This window comes from Tarenaya hassleriana, unplaced genomic scaffold, assembly GCF_000463585.1.
Source record: "Tarenaya hassleriana unplaced genomic scaffold, ASM46358v1 Cleome7, whole genome shotgun sequence".
Lineage (NCBI taxonomy): Eukaryota > Viridiplantae > Streptophyta > Magnoliopsida > Brassicales > Cleomaceae > Tarenaya > Tarenaya hassleriana.
Window position 1 is genome coordinate 1,040,688 of NW_010969548.1, and position 19,817 is coordinate 1,060,504.

At 36.7% G+C, this 19,817-nt stretch overlaps 3 protein-coding genes across 6 annotated transcripts in view; all 3 read left to right on the forward strand.

Moving 5' to 3' along the window:
• The window catches only part of LOC104800591 (BEL1-like homeodomain protein 8), a 4,303-nt gene extending 693 nt beyond the window's left edge, over positions 1-3,610 (forward strand). Inside the window, exons 2-5 of the mRNA XM_010523440.2 lie at positions 333-1,677; positions 1,799-2,193; positions 2,356-2,416; positions 2,936-3,610. Coding sequence (XP_010521742.1) covers positions 439-1,677; positions 1,799-2,193; positions 2,356-2,416; positions 2,936-3,427 — 2,187 coding nt within the window. The 5' untranslated portion in view covers positions 333-438 and the 3' untranslated portion in view covers positions 3,428-3,610. The remainder of the gene's footprint in view (positions 1-332; positions 1,678-1,798; positions 2,194-2,355; positions 2,417-2,935) is intronic.
• A 3,740-nt stretch (positions 3,611-7,350) lies between these two features.
• On the forward strand, positions 7,351-9,804 carry LOC104800592 (alpha carbonic anhydrase 7-like). The gene is made up of 7 exons (XM_010523442.2): positions 7,351-7,641; positions 7,985-8,202; positions 8,386-8,492; positions 8,789-8,891; positions 9,067-9,234; positions 9,330-9,383; positions 9,636-9,804. Exons 1-7 carry the CDS (start codon positions 7,545-7,547, stop codon positions 9,711-9,713), a joined length of 825 nt encoding a protein of 274 aa, XP_010521744.1. The 5' UTR covers positions 7,351-7,544; the 3' UTR covers positions 9,714-9,804.
• Positions 9,805-11,004: 1,200 nt separating this feature from the next.
• On the forward strand, positions 11,005-19,526 carry LOC104800593 (helicase protein MOM1-like). 4 transcript variants are annotated; one of them, XM_010523443.1, is made up of 12 exons: positions 11,005-11,122; positions 11,535-12,022; positions 12,237-12,538; positions 12,719-12,973; positions 13,423-13,596; positions 13,893-14,793; positions 14,877-15,094; positions 15,718-15,822; positions 16,171-17,403; positions 17,573-18,103; positions 18,187-18,424; positions 18,676-19,526. In XM_010523443.1, the coding sequence occupies exons 2-12, from the start codon at positions 11,605-11,607 to the stop codon at positions 19,449-19,451; spliced, it is 5,151 nt and encodes a 1,716-aa protein (XP_010521745.1). In that variant the 5' UTR covers positions 11,005-11,122; positions 11,535-11,604; the 3' UTR covers positions 19,452-19,526. The 4 variants fall into 4 exon arrangements, with proteins under 4 accessions (XP_010521745.1, XP_010521746.1, XP_010521747.1 ...); XM_010523444.1 differs by having other exon boundaries at positions 11,596-12,022; XM_010523445.1 differs by lacking the exon at positions 11,535-12,022.
• Positions 19,527-19,817: the final 291 nt, after the last annotated feature.

Sequence of the window (19,817 nt, forward strand, 5' to 3'; positions counted from 1 at the left end):
ATCTGACATATCTTGAAGTTTTTTCACTCTCTTACTCTCTCCCTGTTTTTTTTTCAGTTCTTCGTTGCGTTTCGCTACTGTGCAATTAGGGTTGTTCCTAGTTTCGTCAAAAGTTCCGTTTTTTAGGTATATGAAAGCACCAGATATATATATACAAATGTATGTGTGTATATGAATATATATACATGTGTATGTGCGTGTATACACCGTTGGACTTCCTCTTTGGTTCGCTTTAGCCGTAGGGACGGCATTGATGATGGAACTTTGCATATGATTTGACTTCCTCTTTGGTTTAATGGAACTAACAGTACTAGTTTTTTTTTTCTGGGCAGAGAAATGTGGATGGTGATTGCAATACACAGGATTAGTTTCTTGGGATTCTTGAAGAGGAAGTAAGAGGGGTTTTTTTGCGTTATTGATCTCCAACACCTTTGAAAAATGGACACGATGAACTGTAGACCGGAGTTGCATGTCGCGCAACGAAGCCGTCGGGACAAGCTTAGATCTCATCAACTGAACGATTGGGAAAACCCTAATCATCAACGTCATCATCAGCATCAGATTGAACTCATGATCAACCCAGATCTCGTGAAAAACGCCTCCGGTCCTCCCGGTCTGATCGGTTTTCTTCCTAACCAGATTGCCGTACCGGTCCAAACCGACTCGGTCCACACCTACCAAGATTGCGCCGCTATGTTCATGAACATGCCTCAGGCGATGATGATACCTTCATCGACGATCCATAGAGATGGAATTCATCATGACCCTCATCAAGGATGCAGTGATTCGTCGCAGCTGTGTTGCACGGTGGTAATGAATCACGGGGACGACATTTCGAATAATCTCAACGTACGGTACGATGTGCTGGACCGACCTCTGCGATGTCCGAAGCAGACTTATGATGCTGGTCAAGACGTTGTTGATCGATCTAGTTTGTCCAGCAGTGAGATTTCTAGTCAGGTTGATGATAAGAAGTACCATTTGAATCCTCTTTATCAAAACTATTATCAGAATAGCGTAGTCACGTTAGCGGGCTTGGGACCGATGCAAGATGATAACAGAGAGAGTGTTTATGAACACTGTTCGTGGCCCGGGAATTCGCAGGGAGAACTCGTGTTTCTGCCGAGTAATGGGAACCAGCAGCCGGATTCTTGGTTGAGTAGACCTGTTGGGAGTAATGTGAATCAATGGACCGACGGATCGGGTTCTATTGTTTCAAGAAAACATGACCAAGAACCGAGAAATGTTACGACGGCTTCTGTAAAGAAAGGCTTGTCTCTGTTTCTTGAGCAAGAAGTACCTATACCGTCCATGATTAGTAGGAGGTCTTCAGGAAAATCACTAGCTGATGTGGCTTTTGAAGGTGGAGTTTCTGCTTCGTCTTTGGTTAATGTCCAGAGAGACGTTGGTCCGCTCGGGCCATTCACGGGCTATGCCACGATCCTGAAGAGCTCGAGGTTCTTGAAGCCTGCTCAACAACTTCTGGACGAGTTCTGCAATGGCTATGTTGCATGGATCACTTCTAGAAGTGAATCTAACTTCATGGATGCGGCGAATTCGTGTAACGAAGGTGGAACTATTCGAAGCTGCAACGGTGTTGAAGGGTTTAGCTCTTCTGACCCGATTAAGCCCGAAACCCGACTTAAGAAGGCAAAACTTAGTTTACTACAAGAAGAGGTTAGTGCCACACAATCATTAAGCCTTTTTTAGCTACATTTTTCTTAATGAATATGAAATTGCTTGAAAAATCTAACTTGAAACTTGAATTTTCTCTCCAACATGTTGATTATTACAAAAGGTGTGCAGAAGGTACAAGCTGTATAACCAGCAAATGCAAATGGTGGTATCGTCATTCGAGTCTGTTGCCGGACTCAGCACTGCGACACCGTACATCTCCTTGGCTCTTGGCCGAATCTCGAAAAGTTTCCAGAGCCTAAGGATTGCAATCACCGACCAGCTGATGCATATCTCGGGAAATGGTTACGGTACTACCAACCAAACATCGTATAATACAAAGTTTACGAGCCCTAGTAATGACATTATGGACGGTGCCAAGAAGCAAAGATCGACGATGTGCAACAATGGCGTTTCTCTCGAGCCTCAAAGCCAGAATGTATGGAGGCCTCAACGAGGGCTTCCTGAGCGAGCGGTGTCGGTCCTGAGAGCGTGGCTTTTCGACCATTTTCTCCACCCGTTAAGTCTCGCCCCCTTTGATATTTGATTAATCTGTAAACTTGTTTTCTTCTGGGTCCGATTTCATGTGATGTGATTTCGTGTTGGTCCATTGTCTTTAACGTGATATGTGTGATGTGATTTCTCATGCTTTTATTTTTGGTTTGGTTATACTGTGTTTAGGTACCCCACGGACAATGATAAGCAGATGTTGGCCACTCAAACCGGCCTTTCTCGAAACCAGGTACACGAATTCATCGGTCTCTTTCTCGATCTTGAAATTATCAATAACCGTGGTCGGTCCAAAATTCTTCAACTGTTACTTGATTGTGTGTTCAAGTGGTGGGATATATTTTTGTTTACGTGACTGTGTGTTCATGTTGATTAGCTTTGAGTTGTAGCTTTTGATAAGACTGGGAAACAAATGCATGTGAAGAATGAGAGAGAGAGAGAGGGAGGCTGTTTTGCACCTCTTTTCATGATGTGTTTGTTGATACGTCTTTTCACTAGGAGGGAAAAAAAAAAGCTCATGCAAACATTTCGCTATTAGGGAAATTAATGCCTTGTTATATTTACGACAACGAGATGTATTTGCCATTACTACATATTTATTATACCTCGGTGAACTTCCTTATACGCTCTCTTCACATAAGTTTTTGGACCCTTTTAATCACGGTCGATACATACGTACATACACACATATATATATATTTATATGTGTATGCATTTTCTTGATCGATGTGACAAAACTGTGGTTTTTCAGGTATCGAACTGGTTCATAAACGCTCGAGTTCGCGTGTGGAAACCGATGGTGGAGGAGATGCACATGCTGGAGATGAAAGCCATGGTTGCTGCAGCAGCAGCCGACACAGACGACCAAACCCTAAAAACATCCGACATGACAAGCAACGTGGGACATTCGAACGGACCATGTAATAACAACTTTGGCCAGAACGGGACGACGAGCGAGCAAGCAGTGGAGCTCCGAGGGAACAGCAACGTGGATGGAGTGGTCGAGAAGAGGTCGAGAGTGGACCACATGCGCTGCAACGTGGACTTGTCGGGGGGGTTGATGGGGTTCGTGCCGTATGGTCACCAGAGGGGTGGGTTCGATAGAGGGCCGGGGAACGTGTCGCTGACGCTCGGGCTCATGCATGGCGCCGACAGCGTTCCCCAAACGCAGACGCAAACGCAAACGCAAACGCATCAGAATGAGTTTGGAGTAGGCCGGATGGTTCACGACTTCGTGGGTTGATCTTTCGTTTACCTTTTTAATGGGTCCAAACTCCAAAGTGTGTTTTAACCGTTTTTGTCGTTATTAAAATATTTTCTTAGCTGGTTAGTCTTATTAGGGCAAATGAAATCGAAGAAGGTTTTAGGGTTTTTGTATTGGAATCCTAAAATTTTGCTCGCTTTAAATTTGTCTTCCTTGATTCCATGATCTTATCTTATACCCCCTTATGAAACAATCCTCGTGCGAGTAAAATACAAGAAACGGTATCCAATAGTTTATTTATGTTACAAAACAATATAAAAGAGGTCCACCAATATATATGTACATATATATATATGTATAAATTAAAATTAAAAATTTAAATAAATATATATAGAGAGCTAAATTCACCGATACATTGTTCAGATATCTATGCACGTACATCTACGTGTATATATATATATATATATATATATATATATTCATGGCTGAGCAAATGCTAACGATCACCGTGATGTCGGATCACAACTTATCAGCTCTCCAAGATTGGTATTATCTCGAAATTCTCCCATTAAATTATCTACCGAGTTGTATCTTTGTATACCCGAGTGGAGGATTTTTGTCTTGAAATGTCAGTCTTGAAGATATTTTGTCTGCTCAACGATCGGAACAAATAACAATATTTAAATATATCATAAATGTTTCCAAAAAATAATAAATTACTGATCTTGAAAAATATATCATAAAAAAGTAACGAAGAAATTTTAATACCAATGATTAATCGCGTCAAAAAATAATAAATTACATATCCATAGGATTTTACCATATGCTAAAGGAAAATAAACTCATTGGTTAGCCCAAATGTTTCCAAAAATTTCAAACCTGCCATCTAAAAATGGCGTGGCTGATTTCTCGAGCCCACGTACCAAGGTCCCTGTATATTTTATAATTATCATTTTCAGACCCATAGTTTTTTTTTAAATCGAAATGAAAACAAATTGACCAATTTGAGATAGACAATTTCTCATTCCGGACTTTGTCAATTGGAAACATTATAAAATAACACCAATTTATTTGAGATTAATCAAACGTTTTGGTACATTTTTTGACGTTTTATAATGAGGAAACGTTTTAGGTCTTGAATATGTCGTTGGAAGACGTAATTAACGTGTTAGGTTAATTAACTAATCCGAGATTAATGATGCTAAGCACACTTTTGACAAATATTTAGAGTAAACATTCAAAGTTTAACTAATACGTTTCTGACATTGTCAGGTTGATTAAGTCTATCATTAGGTTTCTAGAACACATACTGTTTGTCTACGAGGGAACAAATAAAAGAAATTATCAATTCCGTACACCAATCCAACAAGTGAACGATTCGTATTCGGATGGCAGAAATTGCTAAAAAAAAAAAAAGCATTGCTTAAATTATTAAATAGAAATTTCAATATATAATACGGGTCTGTAATTATATTCTCCAATTCTAGTATATATATTATCTGTACCATCAAAATTTTATAATAATAGCCTGTTATTTACGGTCTCTAAACTAAATGGAATTCGAGCAGCTTATGTTATTGAGCGTATTTATACCAGGGTAATCGCCTAAAAAATCACGATTTTTTTTTAAAAATCTATATGAAATCACCAACTTTGTAACTTATATATAAAACCATAAATTTTATAAATCTTGTCATATTCCTATATATCAATCTGTAGTTTTATGAATTTTATAATTTTCATGAACTTACGAATTTTGTGGAAATATGATAAGATTAATAACGTTCATGGTTTTATGTAGAAATGATAAAATTCATGATTTTATATAGATTTTTTTTTAAAAAAAAAATTGTGATTTTTAGAAAATTATCTCTATTTACATCGTATAGTATCTTTGTAACTTATATACGAAATCATATATTTTATAAATCTTGTCATATTCTTATATATTAATCTATAGTTTTATGAATTTTATAATTTTCATGAACTTACGAATTTTGTAGAAATATGATAAGATTAATAACGTTCATGGTGTTATATAGAAATGATAAAATTCATGATTTTATATAGACTTTTTTTATAAAAAAATCGGGATTTTTTAGAAAATTTTACCTATTTACATCATATATTAATTGGAGTATTCGGTGAAACACGTTACAAGTATAATCAACTAGAAAAAATTATTCTAGTGTTATGGTTTTGGCATGGTATTATAATCCTAAGTTTTATACGAAAGGAAAATGATATATTTTTATGTATTATTGGCTTTTCTCTTTAAAAAAAATATAGGTATTAGTATTATAATCTCAGATTGGTTGGGACTTAATTAATAACGACTCAATGTCGATTTTGTATTTCTTAATTAATAATTTCTAATTCAACAACAGGGCATCTTTCTTTTTTTTGGGTTAGCCTTGGTAGATTATGTTTTATTTAGGAATATTATTCTGCAACCAAAAGTTTTAATATTAAATTTACAATATGGTTCTTTGAGATAGTCTATTCTCTCATCATTAAAAAAAAAGATCAATAAAATTATTAATGATATATAGTTTGAAATTCGAAGAGTCCGAGGAACACGAGACTATTTCTTGGCAAAGAAAAATAATCAAAAGCATTGGCTCCTTTTCAAGGTCAAGCCATGATGCGATTACAAGACGGTTTTGGTAAGGTGTTGCATGATTTGTTCTGGAAAGATCAGACAATTCAATGTATTTTTTATTTTATATATATATATATATATATATATGTATGAAAAAACCATATAAAAATATGTTAAACTTATTTTTTTAAAAATAAATGCATAAATTTTTGGATAACTTAATGTTTTTTTATTGAATATATGGATTTTCATTACATATATGCTCTTATAAAATATTTATAAAAAAATATTTATGTCCGTCATCCATTAGCTTGATTTCAATTTTCCTCCCATGACCCGACATTTATTCTCTTATTAATTTAATGAAAACAAACAACCTTTGATCAACCAACCACTCTAATTAAATTAGTTTTAATTTTTTGACTAATGGTCTCGGAAGATCAAAGAGAAGTCAAGTTCTCTATCATCACGTTTTTTTAAATGTAAATCCTATATTTTCATATACGATCATTCTCATGTATGAACAAAAAAAAAAAAAGAGTTTAAAGATCTACGTCAATAAATTTTTGGACACATTAATCTCATTTTTTAAAATTAGCACATATGTTAAATCGCAATCCGTTTTCGATATTTTACTTAAAAAATCGAATGTGCCATTTATTTATTTTTATAATTCGTAAGGTTATCGAACTTTTGTCCAATTACACTTTTTTAAAAAGAATTTTATATTATTTTTAACTACAAATTATCTTTTGTTTTTTTTTAAGTATTTTTTATTGCAGTGGGTGTTATATCTATTCGATTCTTATCTTTCATTTGTTATTCAACTACCCATTATGGTTTCTTCGTATGAAATTATATATAAATAATAAATATAACTAATATTACTTACGTATTTCATCGTTGTTGAGCAAACGAAATTAAGATGTTAGATAGGATTAGACGGGTCTGACGATATAAATCATTAAAAAAAATATGCATCACGATAATTAAACCATATTCTAAGGGTTAAATTTGAACACATTCACAAAGATGCGTTTTTGTCACCACCTAATATTTCGTAAAAAAACTCAAATTATTATATATATATATACACATAGTCAAATCAAATAAGGATATTCACACAGATTTCCTGCGATAAAACTTGAACATACTCCTTTGGGGTGATTCGCACAGATTTTCTTCTGTAAGCGGATCTTTTCTTTTCTCTCTCTCTCTATATATATACATATATTGTGAATTTGTGAATATTATATTTATAAATATGGAAAAAGACGAACCACTAAAGTAAATGAGAATCACCTAAAAACAGAACAGAACCAATTACATGTTTTCCACCTCAGTCAAATCTGTCGTCTCCATTGACAGAGGAACAAAAGAATGTAAATCTTCTTCATTTTCCTTGTACGGACACCTCTTTGCTTTCCCACAACTGTATATAAGCACTTATTTGCCCATGCGTATTGTATCATGATAACTTGAGTTCAACCATAAAATTTCATTCATCTCTCTCTCTCTCTATCTCTCGACCAAAGAGATTCACTCACGACAAAAATGGAGAAATCATCAATCAAGTGCATGTTCTTCCTTCTCTTCGTATGTGTCACTGTTATTTCGCATTCCAATGCTGCACCAGGTGATGGAGAAACCGGTAAGCCGTATATATTGATCGATCTGTATATACTTTTCTTTTTTCAAATATATTTTTAATGAAATGTGAATAGTGATCTACCTATATATACATTTTAAATTAGGGTTTTTAACTTTATATATATATACACATACATGTCATATATATATTGATCGGTTGTAATTTGTACATGTCATGTTGACATACGATCGGAGTTCAAACGTCACTATAATCCCTGCAACCCCTTGCATTTGGGATGGGTTCGGTTTCTTTATTTATAATCTGATCGCTTCATTAGATATAAAGGGGTGACATGAAATGTCAATATATATATATATATATATATAAATTATTTTTGTTGAAGAGGATGAACACGAGTTTAATTACGAGATGGAGGGGGAGAGGGGGCCGAAGAATTGGGGGAAGCTGAAGCCGGAATGGAAAATGTGCGGGAGAGGGAAGATGCAATCTCCCATTGATCTCTTGAACAAAAGAGTTAGAATCGTTTCTCATCTCGGAAGGCTTAAAAGAGACTACCGTCCCTCCAATGCCACCCTCAAGAACAGAGGCCATGACATGATGGTAGCTGCATCTCTCTCTCTCTCTCTCTCTCTCCCCAAAATTATATATGTATATAATTCAATCACTACACTCACACACACATATTCGTGTATATATCTCTCATATGTTTTCAACTAAAGTGATCGTAAACCCGGAAATGTATATTATTTTATATGATGTTTTCGGATATGGATTTTGTGGCAGTTGAGATTCGAAGACGGAGCAGGAAGAATTCATGTGAAAGGCAGACCGTACACTCTACGGCAAATTCATTGGCATTCACCATCTGAACACACTATCAACGGCAAAAGGTAAATCGATATTTCATCCCTTAATTAGATGATTACTTTCCATTAAATATAAACCGTTTCCATGTTATGCGCTAAGCATATGATTTCGTATTAAATCATGTTCTATTTGTATATGATTTGCCTTTAATATCGGGTGTGTCATCCATATCCACACACATATATATATGATCGGATCGAATCTTGTTTGAGAAATATTTTGACAGACGATTTCCTTACCATAGCATGCATGATGCATGCACGTAACATGCATGCGTTAATTTTAAGAAAATAAATTACAAAAATGAAATGTTTTGTAGGTTTGCTCTCGAACTGCATATGGTTCATGAGAGCAAAAATGGAAGATTCGCTGTCGTCACCATTTTATACAAAATCGGAAGACCCGACACTTTCCTCCAATCGGTGAATATATATCCAATTATGCTCTAATCTTTTTTTTTTAAAAAAATTAATTATTACGTTTAATCCTTTTCTTGATTAGTATTAATTATATTTATTAGGAATAAATTAATTTGCCGGATCTCCTAACCCATTTGATAAAAAAAAAATTGATTAATTTGATTTTTTGTTGGCATAGTTGGAAAATGGGTTGGAGGAGGTTTCTGATAAGCACGAGGCCGAGAAAAACATCGGAATCATCGATCCTAAAAAGATTAAATTTGGGAGCAGAAAATATTACAGATATATTGGATCTCTTACAACTCCTCCTTGTACCCAAAATGTCGTCTGGACCGTCCTTAAAAAGGTATCTTTCATTTTTCTTACAACTATATATTATTAAATTAAAGGATTATATTCTTTTGTATATTTATTTATTGGTTATTTTCACGAAATTTTTAGGTGAGGACCGTCACAAGGGAACAAGTAAGGCTGCTTCGCGTGAGTGTCCATGATGTAAGTGTGCACATATATATACATACGTATAGATAGATAGATATATATATATATATATATAAATGTACTGAAAAATGAAGCATATATTATTTGTGTGGTATGATAATATGTATGACATTGCTACGTCAATCATAAACTAATAATTGAACGGGAAATATGACATCTATATAGTTCAGTGATAAATTATATCTATTTTTCATAAAAATTAATATATGCTTAACATAATTTATTTATTTTAAATTTAAATTCCAGGATTCTAATTCTAATGCGAGACCGATTCAACGAAGGAATAAGCGGCGGGTGTATCTCTACAGACCCAGATATCATTAATTATAAATGAAAACAAATGGTCTATTAAATAGTTTGATTATTTTTTTAAATGTCTCAGATTACAATAAAAGCTTTACTTATTATTGTCGATTCATTTTTAATAATGTCTGTATTTATTGTGCCTTTATGAAAATAATTCTTGTGTATTATAAATAATTACATCTGTATTCGTGAATGGTGAACTAAAATGGAAATTGAAATCATGGCAGAGATTTTACAAACTCAAGTCTAATTAGAAAAAAAAAATAGGATCCATTTTGTTTTTTTTATAAAATTCTACATTTTATTAATATAATGATCACAAAAAATACATATTAACAGGTATTTTAAAATAACGTTTAAAAACTAACATTACATAATACATATTATTTTTAAAATAACTAAATGGTTATTTTATAGTCAACCAAAACATTATCCATTGTATTTCATGCAACATCATGTAGAAAAATAAAATGCGGAAATAAAATAAGACAAATAGAAAGAAACGAAATTACTTTTATTGCTACATCTCTTCTTCTTCTGGTTACATTATAATGAAAATGAACTACATATTTATAGGAAAATTAAGAAATAGAGTAAAAAGGAAATATAGACACAATGGAAACAAATCAGATACACAATATTTTGTATAATGATATTGTATCCATTATTATTCTCCATCATATCTCTAATCTTATTTTACTCCAATCATATATTCATTTTCCCACTTTAACACATCATCGATCCATTATTTCACTGTCAGTTATAATCTTGAATATTTTTAACGAATCTTACTGTAACAAAAGTTGTCAGTAATATTTGATAAATGTATTTTGATAATAATCTTTGACAATCACTTCGATAAAATTCCAATTCATTCCATAATGTAGGGAGAAATAAGATCTTGTAACGACAAAAATAAAGCCCCCAAAATTGGTGATCATTTTGTTTTATGTTTTTTTTTTCTTTTTCGGTATGATGTTTGAAATAAAAAAATGAGAATTGGTAAAGAATCTTTATGTTTAGATATAAAAATTTGTTTATTCTTTTAATTAATCCAACATATAATTTTTATTTTTTGGTAGACCAGACCGTATTTTTTTGTATATATATGAGATTTTGATAGAATCTCTTGCAAATCAAATCTGTAAAAGTTCATAATTATTTACAAGGCGTGGCTTTCAAATATTAATGATTTTTTTTTCAGCAGTACTTCGGTTTATTTTAAATTATTTATAATCCAATAAAATAATATAATATAACAATAGTTTTTTTTTGTTGAAAATAATGTAACAATAGTTGGGGAGGAAGACAACCGCGCTCTCCCTCTCTCGCCGGAGCTCTCTCTCCCTGGCGCGCGCTCTTTCCCCGTCGGCCGAGGGTCAGTCCTCTCCTCCTCAACATATTCTCTCTGAAGCATGTTCGTAGAGGTATCTCTCTCTTTTCCGAGCTAATTTCGTCCCGGATTCTCTCATGCAAGCTGGATTTCTTCCTCTCATCCTTCATTTTTCGCGTTAATTCTCCGAGGAGGAGAGGTAGATGATTAAGGGGTTTTGCGGGTTGGAGAAAATTTGGGTAATCATTCTCTTGCATGCCTTTGAATCGTTCTACCGAGTGGTAGGGTTATCTCAGTGACTCACAGTGGCTTTTGGGAAGGATTTGGGCGATTTTCGAGCCTAATCGCAACAATGTAGTGTTAATTAAGAAGTATAATTGGGGTCCTTATCGTGTTGTGTTGCTGAATTTAGGGACATGTGTAAGACCCGTTGTCAAAGTTCTGAGCTGCTTTTCTATGTGCTTGAACTGGCCTGGATTTGGGTTTTTTTGTTGTTCATGTGGTAGGGTTGGATGAGGTGGATCGTTGGCTTTAGTTAACATCTTCTGAGTTTTCTTGATTTGGTAGTAAAAAATAATGGCTAAGGACAATCTTCCTTCGGAGAAGGTCAATAAAGAAGATCATAGTTCCTCTATTTGCACAAGATCCTCGGCTGGTGCAGGCTCAACAACACCAGAAGCATCTAGTCTGAGGCGGTCCAGTCGGGGGACACCATCCAAGAAACCTGTGACTTTACAATCTAATACTAGAAAGTCAGAAAGACTAGAAAAACAAACTCTCTCGCCTCCTTCAGTTACCAGAAAGTCCGAGAGAATCGAGAAGAAGAATGCTCCGAGTCCTCTGAGGAGGCCTGATAAAGGAAATAGTGCATCTTCTCTAAACTCTTCAAGGTCAAGGAAGTCTGGTAGGATTTCAGGAGCTTCCCCAGATATCGATCAAAGAAAGCACAAAAAGGAGAAGACTTTGGAAGATTTGACCAGTCATATCAGAAAATGTAAGCCTACAATGACTGGTCGAGCTTATAGAGCATTGTTTATTCGACAAACGGAGGGATCTGAGTAATTAGGTTGTATCTTTCCCATTAAGTCATGTGATGTGATTTATCTATTCTCTTTCGGGTTTGAAATATGGCCCTTTGTTCTATTTTCCAAGTTGATGAGCTTGTCTTGTGAAGAATTATTGTCTTACGCTTTCTTAGTTGTTTACAGTTGATGAACATGGAGACGAGGATAATGGTAATGACCAAGTTGATGGCAATGAGCCTGATAAAAATTGTGAAAAGTATGTGACAGAAACTTTTGCACTAGTAACTCATGGAGATCCTCTGGAGCAGGCAGTATCTCCTTCTCCCCACTCATTCGAGGAGAGCGGCCATGAGGAAGTGAGGGCTTCTCCAAATGCTGATGATGTAGGAGTTGCTGTTACTTCTTTCATGGCAGATGGTGAAAATGATGGTGCCGAAAAAGTTGGCTCAGAATGTCGACAACAAGAGAATCCAGAACCACAGAAGGTTGTTTTTTCCTCTTGTTGTACTTTCTATTGAAAGCCTTTTGACACTGATAAAGGCTTCAAAGAATAGGTCGTCTTGGCCATTTTATCTGTAATTAGTCACGGAATTTACTCCATTAGATATAGTAATGCCGGTACCCTTTTAATTCTATGATACAAATTCTGTTATGCATCGGATTAGGATCAAGGTGGGACGGAAGTTGCTTCCGGTAAGGACTGTGGGGAGAATAATGGACAAACTAGACAACAAGATGAATCAAATGATTGCAAAGCAGATTCATCGGGCTATGCGGAGTATTGGGTGCCAGTGCAGATATCAGATATACAGCTGGAGCAATATTGTATGACTCTCCTGTCCAATTCCTTACCTCTCTGTTCGCGGTCGAAGAATGATCCTGTCGGAGCTCTGCATAACACTCTTATTTCTGCCATGAAGGTTAGGTTGATATAAAACATGTTGGTGGTGTTAAGTTGTAACGTTTCAAAATTGACAGTTAATAGAAGAGGAAAGTGGGATGAAAGTGAAGCAGCAATGTATCTGGTGGTTGCAGCATTGCTGTTTCACTAGACCATCCAGAAAGAATAGTGTCCCCTTTTCTTGGTGTTTTACTTATTGAGCTTGGGATAAACCTTGTGATACATTATAAAACTTTTAAGTTGATTTTTTATTTTCCAAGTTGTTTTGGTCTAATAATTATATGTTTTTCCCCCTTGCATGTAGAAACTAAACTACCAATATGATAGGGTATGTTAGATATGAGACTGTTGATGGTCAGAGTTGCAGTTTCTGAAAGCCTTTTTAGGCTTAGTTGATGTGTGGATAGAAACTATGAATCTACGATTATGCAGCTTCTTTCTGTGATACCTCTGCAACTTTTTTGACAGACTTGCGACCATCCATATGTTGTGGATAAATCGGTGCGATCACTACTCACCAAGAATGTTGAGCTGGCCAAAGTTCTGGATGTGGAAATCAAAGCAAGTGGAAAATTACATCTACTCGACACAATGCTGAGGGAGATAAGGAAGAAAGGTTCGAAAGCGGTTGTATTCTTCCAGGTACTTAGCGTTTATATGTTAGGTTACTCTGTTATATTTATGGTGTATGAAATTTAATGCATTTTAACACTTTCTTTTACTTGACATATGCATTTCAAAGCCTAGAATCTGTTTAATGAATCATGATTAAGATTGGATGGATTAAAATTTTGTATGATGGTCAATCATAAATGCACTCTTCAGTGACCGACTTATATCATATGGTATGATGGATTCTAAACTTCTTTCCTCTTTCTGGATTTTTTTTCGCATGGACACCTCTCATATATGCTTCATCTTTGAACTGTGGTCAGCAGACTATTAGTGACTCTGGAAAGAGTTTGATTGGTGGTCTTCTCGAGGAGTTTATGCTCGAGAGATTTGGAGAATCATCTTATGTGTGTATAGATCGTAATGTCTTGGCTTCAAAGAACCAATCTTCTATTGACAGATTCAACAAGGAGAGTGAAAGATTTGTGCTACTGTTGGAAACACGTGTCTGCACAAATGGTATTAAGCTTTCATCAGCCGAGGCTTTTATTCTTTTTAATAGCAGCTGGAATCCATTGCATGATCTAAGGTTCATACAGAGGATAAAGATCGAGTCGGAAAGTACCAAAATATTCCGATTGTACTCGTCATGTACAGTTGAAGAAAAGGCTTTGCTTCTAGCTCGGCAGAATAAGCCTATTGTTGAGAAACCAAGCCCTCTTATCATTCATGCGCTGCTCATGTGGGGGGCTTCCTATTTATTTGAAAAACTGGATTGTTTTCACAGCAATCAAACCACAGAATCAGGAGTTCTTTTCGGGCAATCTATTATTGAAGGTGCAATTGATGAGATTTTGTCCATACTTTCTCCCAAAGGTGGCAGCAAGAAGAAAAGCAAGCGATATCTAATCTTGGAAGCCAAACATGTTCAAGGAACTTACAGTACTGATTCTACATTATTTGGTGAAGAGAAGGTTAAGCTGTCAGATGAGAAGCGTCCAAACATATTTTGGACAAAATTGTTGAATGAAAGGAATCCAATGTGGAGATACTGTTCAGTTTCATCGCAAAGAAACCGAAAAAGGGTAAGCTATTTGGAGGACTCTGAACCAAGTAATGGAGTTCGAAATGGGAGAGTTTCAAAGAAGCAAAAGAGGGCTGCTGGTGAAAGCTTTGATCCCCCAGCATTCATTGAGGAAGAAAAGGCCAGTGAGAAGGACCGGAAGGGTAAAAAGATGAACTTTCACAAATACGCCTATAGAATTCACTGAATCTTGTGACTGGTTTTCTGAAACATGCTTCTTCTGCAGGGGCTTTGGGATCACATAGATCTGCTTCTGGTACTGATGACATCTTGCATGTAAATGATGCTCTTGAATTGTATTCTTTGGAAGGTAATATCTCTGAAATCCCAGAGGATATGTTAACTGGCAATGATGCTAGGAAAGGACTCTGTGAGTCACAGAAAAATCTCCATGCTGCTCTAAACCCTGATATGGCTAAACTTTGCCAAGTTTTACATCTTTCGGTAAGTGACTTTTCTATGATGGTTGACTATCTTCTGGATTTGGCCGGTATGCATTGCAGAACTTTGATAAGAAATTTTTTCCTTTTGACGCTACTGCAAAACGTGAAATTTTTGGTGATCAACTTTATTGCATTAAAATATATGCGATGTTCTAGTAATTGCATTTTTTCTCCCATCAAATGTACTCTTACAGTCTTACTTTTGTGAGGAAGTGTGGAATGCTACATATGTGGCTTATGTCCTAGGAACTTTATGTGAGATAGTCATCAAAGTTTTCTTTCCTTTTCTAACCTCGAGTCTTCATATCTGATGGAAAACAAAATTGAATGAGACACATTTTCTCCTTCTATTCTATTGCAAAATCTGAGCTGTTGGTAGAGCATTTGTTTTGTTCACTGATATATTTTTTGCACATAAACCATTATTTATGTTAATTGTGGTATCTCTTGTATCCCTCTAGTGTATCCTATTTAACAATTCGTCTAATATCTATTACCTCTGCTTTGTGTCCATGACGACCTCTTCCATTATTGTTTACAACCCCTACCTATCAAAGTCATGTTGAGAAATTGTACTTCTGGCATGCATTATTGGTTAACGTATACGTTTTTTTGTTGTTTCAGGCAGATGTGATGATTGTGGTTGAGAACTTTCTTGAATACGTCATCAATAACCATCATGTCTGCAAAGAACCGACCACCATATTGCAGGCTTTCCAGATCGCCGTGGTACGACTCTGACTTAGATATTTATGCCTTTGTTGTTGCTCCCTCATATGCTTATTTTTTCATACTTGCCACTTTAAGGAAAAAAAATATTGATTGGGAAGAAAAATTAGGTGCAAAAATCTCGGCGCTGAGGAGCCTGTATTGATTGAACAATTGACTAGAAATACTCCTGCGTGGTGCAAATCTTTGGGTCTGGATACTGCCAAGAATGTAGTCGGCCATTTAGGCCCTTGTTCTAGAAGTCTGGCAGCCTTAGCTAGTTGCGCGTCACTAAGATGTCATGCTTTCATGTCTTCAATTTGATTCTTGTATTTCTCATACTGAATGTGAAATCTTTTGGATTGTCAGTGTTGGGTTGCAGCTACATTACTAAAGCAAAAGATTAACCGCACGGAATCTCTGGCACTTGCTAAAGATCGTCTAGTGTATGGCTGCTCGAAGGGAGAGGTTGAATATATCTATTCTATGTTGTGGTGTTTAAGGAGTGTATTCTTTAAGAGCCAAGGTTCAAGGTTGGAGTGTCTTCTAAAAGTTTCTGAACCATCAATGGAAGGTACCAGTAAGAATCCAGTGGACGAAAGTACGTCACAGGCAATGTTTCTCCAAGAAAAGAAGATTGCAGAAAAAGCTTTTGGCACAGAGAGTGAAACATGCATGTCTGAGAAGAGATGCCTTGATTATGGTTCAATGAAGAAGGATATTGACAAAAGTATCCAAGACATTGTAAAAAAATGTGGAAAACAAGTCAGAAAGCTTTTGGCGAAGCATGAAGAAGAAAAAATAGAGCTGGCAAGGGACTATGAAAAAGACAAGAGAGACTTGGGAATAAGGAAAAAGGCAAAAGCAATAGTTATCAATACTGTGTGGAGGACCGGAAGTACACAGGGTAAGATAGAGGCGCTGACAGAAATGGACTACGAATTCGAAAGGAAGTTTGATCTGCTCAAAAGCCAGATGGTTGAAAGCCTCAAGAATCTAAAGGAGAAGCACGAGGCTGAAAGGAAGAAGATGGCAGAATATGAAGCTGATTGGATTAAAAGAATGGAGAGATGGGCTGAAGAATTATTTTGTCTTATGCAGCATAACAAAAGTGACCATCCGAATGGAATAATTCCACCAAGCACTTCTGGAAATGTTCCTGATGTAGCTGCAACAAGCAATGACCTTGCTGGGGACGGATGTGAGGAACGCCAAGAGGCAATGGATCTTGTAATGGTGAGAAATGGACAAGAGGATATATTACCAGATACATCGTCTCAACGGCAAACACATGATGTGATTATCGAGAGCAGGTCTGATGGTTCTACTCCAGCAACAGAACATGAAACGTTGGCTACTACTGATTATCAAGAGAAAGATGCAGCCTCTAATGTAAGTTTGTCTGAGGATAATGTCCATGATGCAGTGACATTACCAGAACCTGATGAAGATGTTACCTTGAGGGTGCCACTAGAAAATGGTGCATCCGAAGATCTGCCTTCGAATGGAGAACAGCCTTTGCTTTCGGCAGAAAATAATGGAGCAAGTAATTTGACACCCAACTCTGTTGCCATCTCAGACCAGTGGAATGGGCTCAACCAAGTAACTTTCTGTCTCTATGAAATACTATTAATGTTAACTTTTCTCTTAATTGTTTCCCTTTTCCCTGGGTTTAAAATCCTAGATATCTGTAATCTTCATTTTAAAGTTTTTGCAGGAAAAAGTGGGTATCGATCAGATACGTATTTGCTTATAATATTTTTTTTGACAGGCCGCTCATGATATGCTTCCTCCACCATCGTCACTGGCTGGAACTCAACATGACCCTTCACCACACACTGAGAGCCAAAATATCGAACAAGTAGCTGAGCCTTCCATAGCTGAACCGAATACGTGTGAAGAGGAAGAAGCTGAGCCTTCCATAGTTGAACATGAAATGGAAGAAGCTGAGCCTTCCGTAGCTGAACAAGATACTCGTGAAATGGAAGTAGCTGATCCTTTGATCGCTGAATCAGATACTCATGGAATGGAAGTAACTGAATCTCTACACCGTTCAAGCAACGGAGATGTTGTTTCCCAAAGTACTGGGACTTCGTCGCATCATGCAGAGAACCTTGTAGAGCCTTCAGCAGGTGGTGCAAGGAACCAGCCAGCTACCACTCAAGGCAGATTGATGACCAATCATATACCGCATAGTACGGGTCAAGCTGCTCCTCAGAAACCATTCAGTGACCCGTTTCAGTATGAGCTAGAGAAGATACATAGAGAAGCAGAGACAGATGTGAAGAACCATGAAGATGCCGTTAGTTCTTTTCTTATCCTCGTTTCATCGCTTTTTGTTGGTTTTGGTTTCTCTATGGTCATTTTCTCGATGCTTATATGCAGAAATTACAATTGAAAGTTGAATTAGAGACGAAGATGGCTGAATTAAAGAGGAAGATGGTTGAATTACGATTGGAGTATGAAAACAAATGTCGCGAAGCAGATGTCAAATTGCAGGTCAGAGCAAAGGAGCTAGAAACGTATAAGAAACTTGTTGTCATGAACAAGCACTTGGCAGATGCTTTCAAGATTAAATGCGCAGATCCAAATGCAGCTTCTGGAAGAACTGCAGCTTCTAGAGGTAAGTGAACCGTTTCAATCATGGATTTGAAAAACTGAAATGACAAAAGAAACAGAGACTTATAGATAAGGTATTTCTTTCTGGACAAAGGGGTTCTCATATATTAGAACCATTCCATGGCTTATTGCTACAATCGTTCTAATACATATAGCTTGTTTACTGCGAGATTGACTTGTATATGCTGATTTTGTTGTAGTTTACTATATGTGTTTCTGTTGACAGTAAAGAAATTATTTTCTCTTTCTGCGCAGATACAATACAACTTGTCCAGCAATCCGCACAGGGCCAAGCACCAAGGAGTTTTACCGCCCCTTCTCCCCCATCAGTCACATCAATGGCTCCTTCCCATTCTCCATCAACCGTTCCTCCTCCCATCCCTCGTCCAACTCTCCCTTCTCCTGTCCCTCCCGCCCCTCGTCCATTAGCCCCTCCTTCACAATCTCAATCTACCATTCCTCCTGTCCCGCCTTTCCCACGCCCATTAACCCCTCCTCCTCGGTCTCAGCCGAATGTTCTTCCCGTCCCTCATCCTCCACAGTCTCAACCGGCTGTTCCTTCCCTCCCTCGTCCTTCTGTCCTTCCTCAACGAACCTCCATCCTCTCTCAGTCAAGTCTGAGACCGCCTATGATCATAACCACGACCCCATCTTCGGGTTCCCCTTCACCTGGCTCTACTCCTGCACCCGTGTTTCGGGGAGTACGTGCCCCCGCTCCGCATTTGCAGTCGTACAGATCCTCGCCAGCCGCTGTAGGCAACAATGGTCAACGAGCTCCATCTCCCGCTTGTCAGAACTCTCTTCCCGCTCGAGTTTCCCGACCCGAGGCTGGTGAAGGGCCGAACACCACCACCTCTAGCCTTCCTGTTTTGGCTTCGGAACAAGACGGTCCAAGTTCTGCTACTGCTGCTGCGACATACCCAACTATTCTGATTCAGAAACAGCAACTGGAGCAGGAACAAGGAGGGGACTCGACTAGTTTTGGCTTACAGAGTAACGGAGATGTGGTCTGTCTTTCAGACGATGAGTGAGTTAACAACAATTACGGAACACTCCCTTTTTGTATTTTTGAGAATCCGAAGGTATATAAAAATATTATTGATTTATTAACATGATAGGTTTTTTGGATTATATCTCCGGAACATTTACGTACATACATTTGTATGTATGTATCAATGTCCTGAACATGTCACATGTCATCGATTATGTATGTATCCATGCCCTCCGCCAAAGAGCTCTTCAACGTATCTTATTCTTACGTCTGTTTTGATGCCTTTTAAAAAGCCAGATGGGTGCTTATAAATGTTGAGAATTTAGTTTTATAATTTTTTTATATATAATATTCGATTTAATATATATATATATATATATATATATATATATATATATATTTTATT

What these genes read in the sequence shown, in the direction of transcription:
- LOC104800592 (XM_010523442.2), top strand. Translation starts at nt 7,545, where the DNA reads ATGGAGAAATCATCAATCAAGTGCATGTTCTTCCTTCTCTTCGTATGT. An exon ending in ACCAGGTGATGGAGAAACCG is followed by an intron (nt 7,642 to 7,984) that starts GTAAGCCGTATA and finishes TTTTTGTTGAAG; the next exon opens with AGGATGAACACGAGTTTAAT. An exon ending in CCGACACTTTCCTCCAATCG is followed by an intron (nt 8,892 to 9,066) that starts GTGAATATATAT and finishes TTGTTGGCATAG; the next exon opens with TTGGAAAATGGGTTGGAGGA.
- LOC104800593 (XM_010523443.1), top strand. Translation starts at nt 11,605, where the DNA reads ATGGCTAAGGACAATCTTCCTTCGGAGAAGGTCAATAAAGAAGATCAT. An exon ending in AGAATCCAGAACCACAGAAG is followed by an intron (nt 12,539 to 12,718) that starts GTTGTTTTTTCC and finishes GCATCGGATTAG; the next exon opens with GATCAAGGTGGGACGGAAGT. An exon ending in AGTGGAATGGGCTCAACCAA is followed by an intron (nt 17,404 to 17,572) that starts GTAACTTTCTGT and finishes TTTTTTTGACAG; the next exon opens with GCCGCTCATGATATGCTTCC.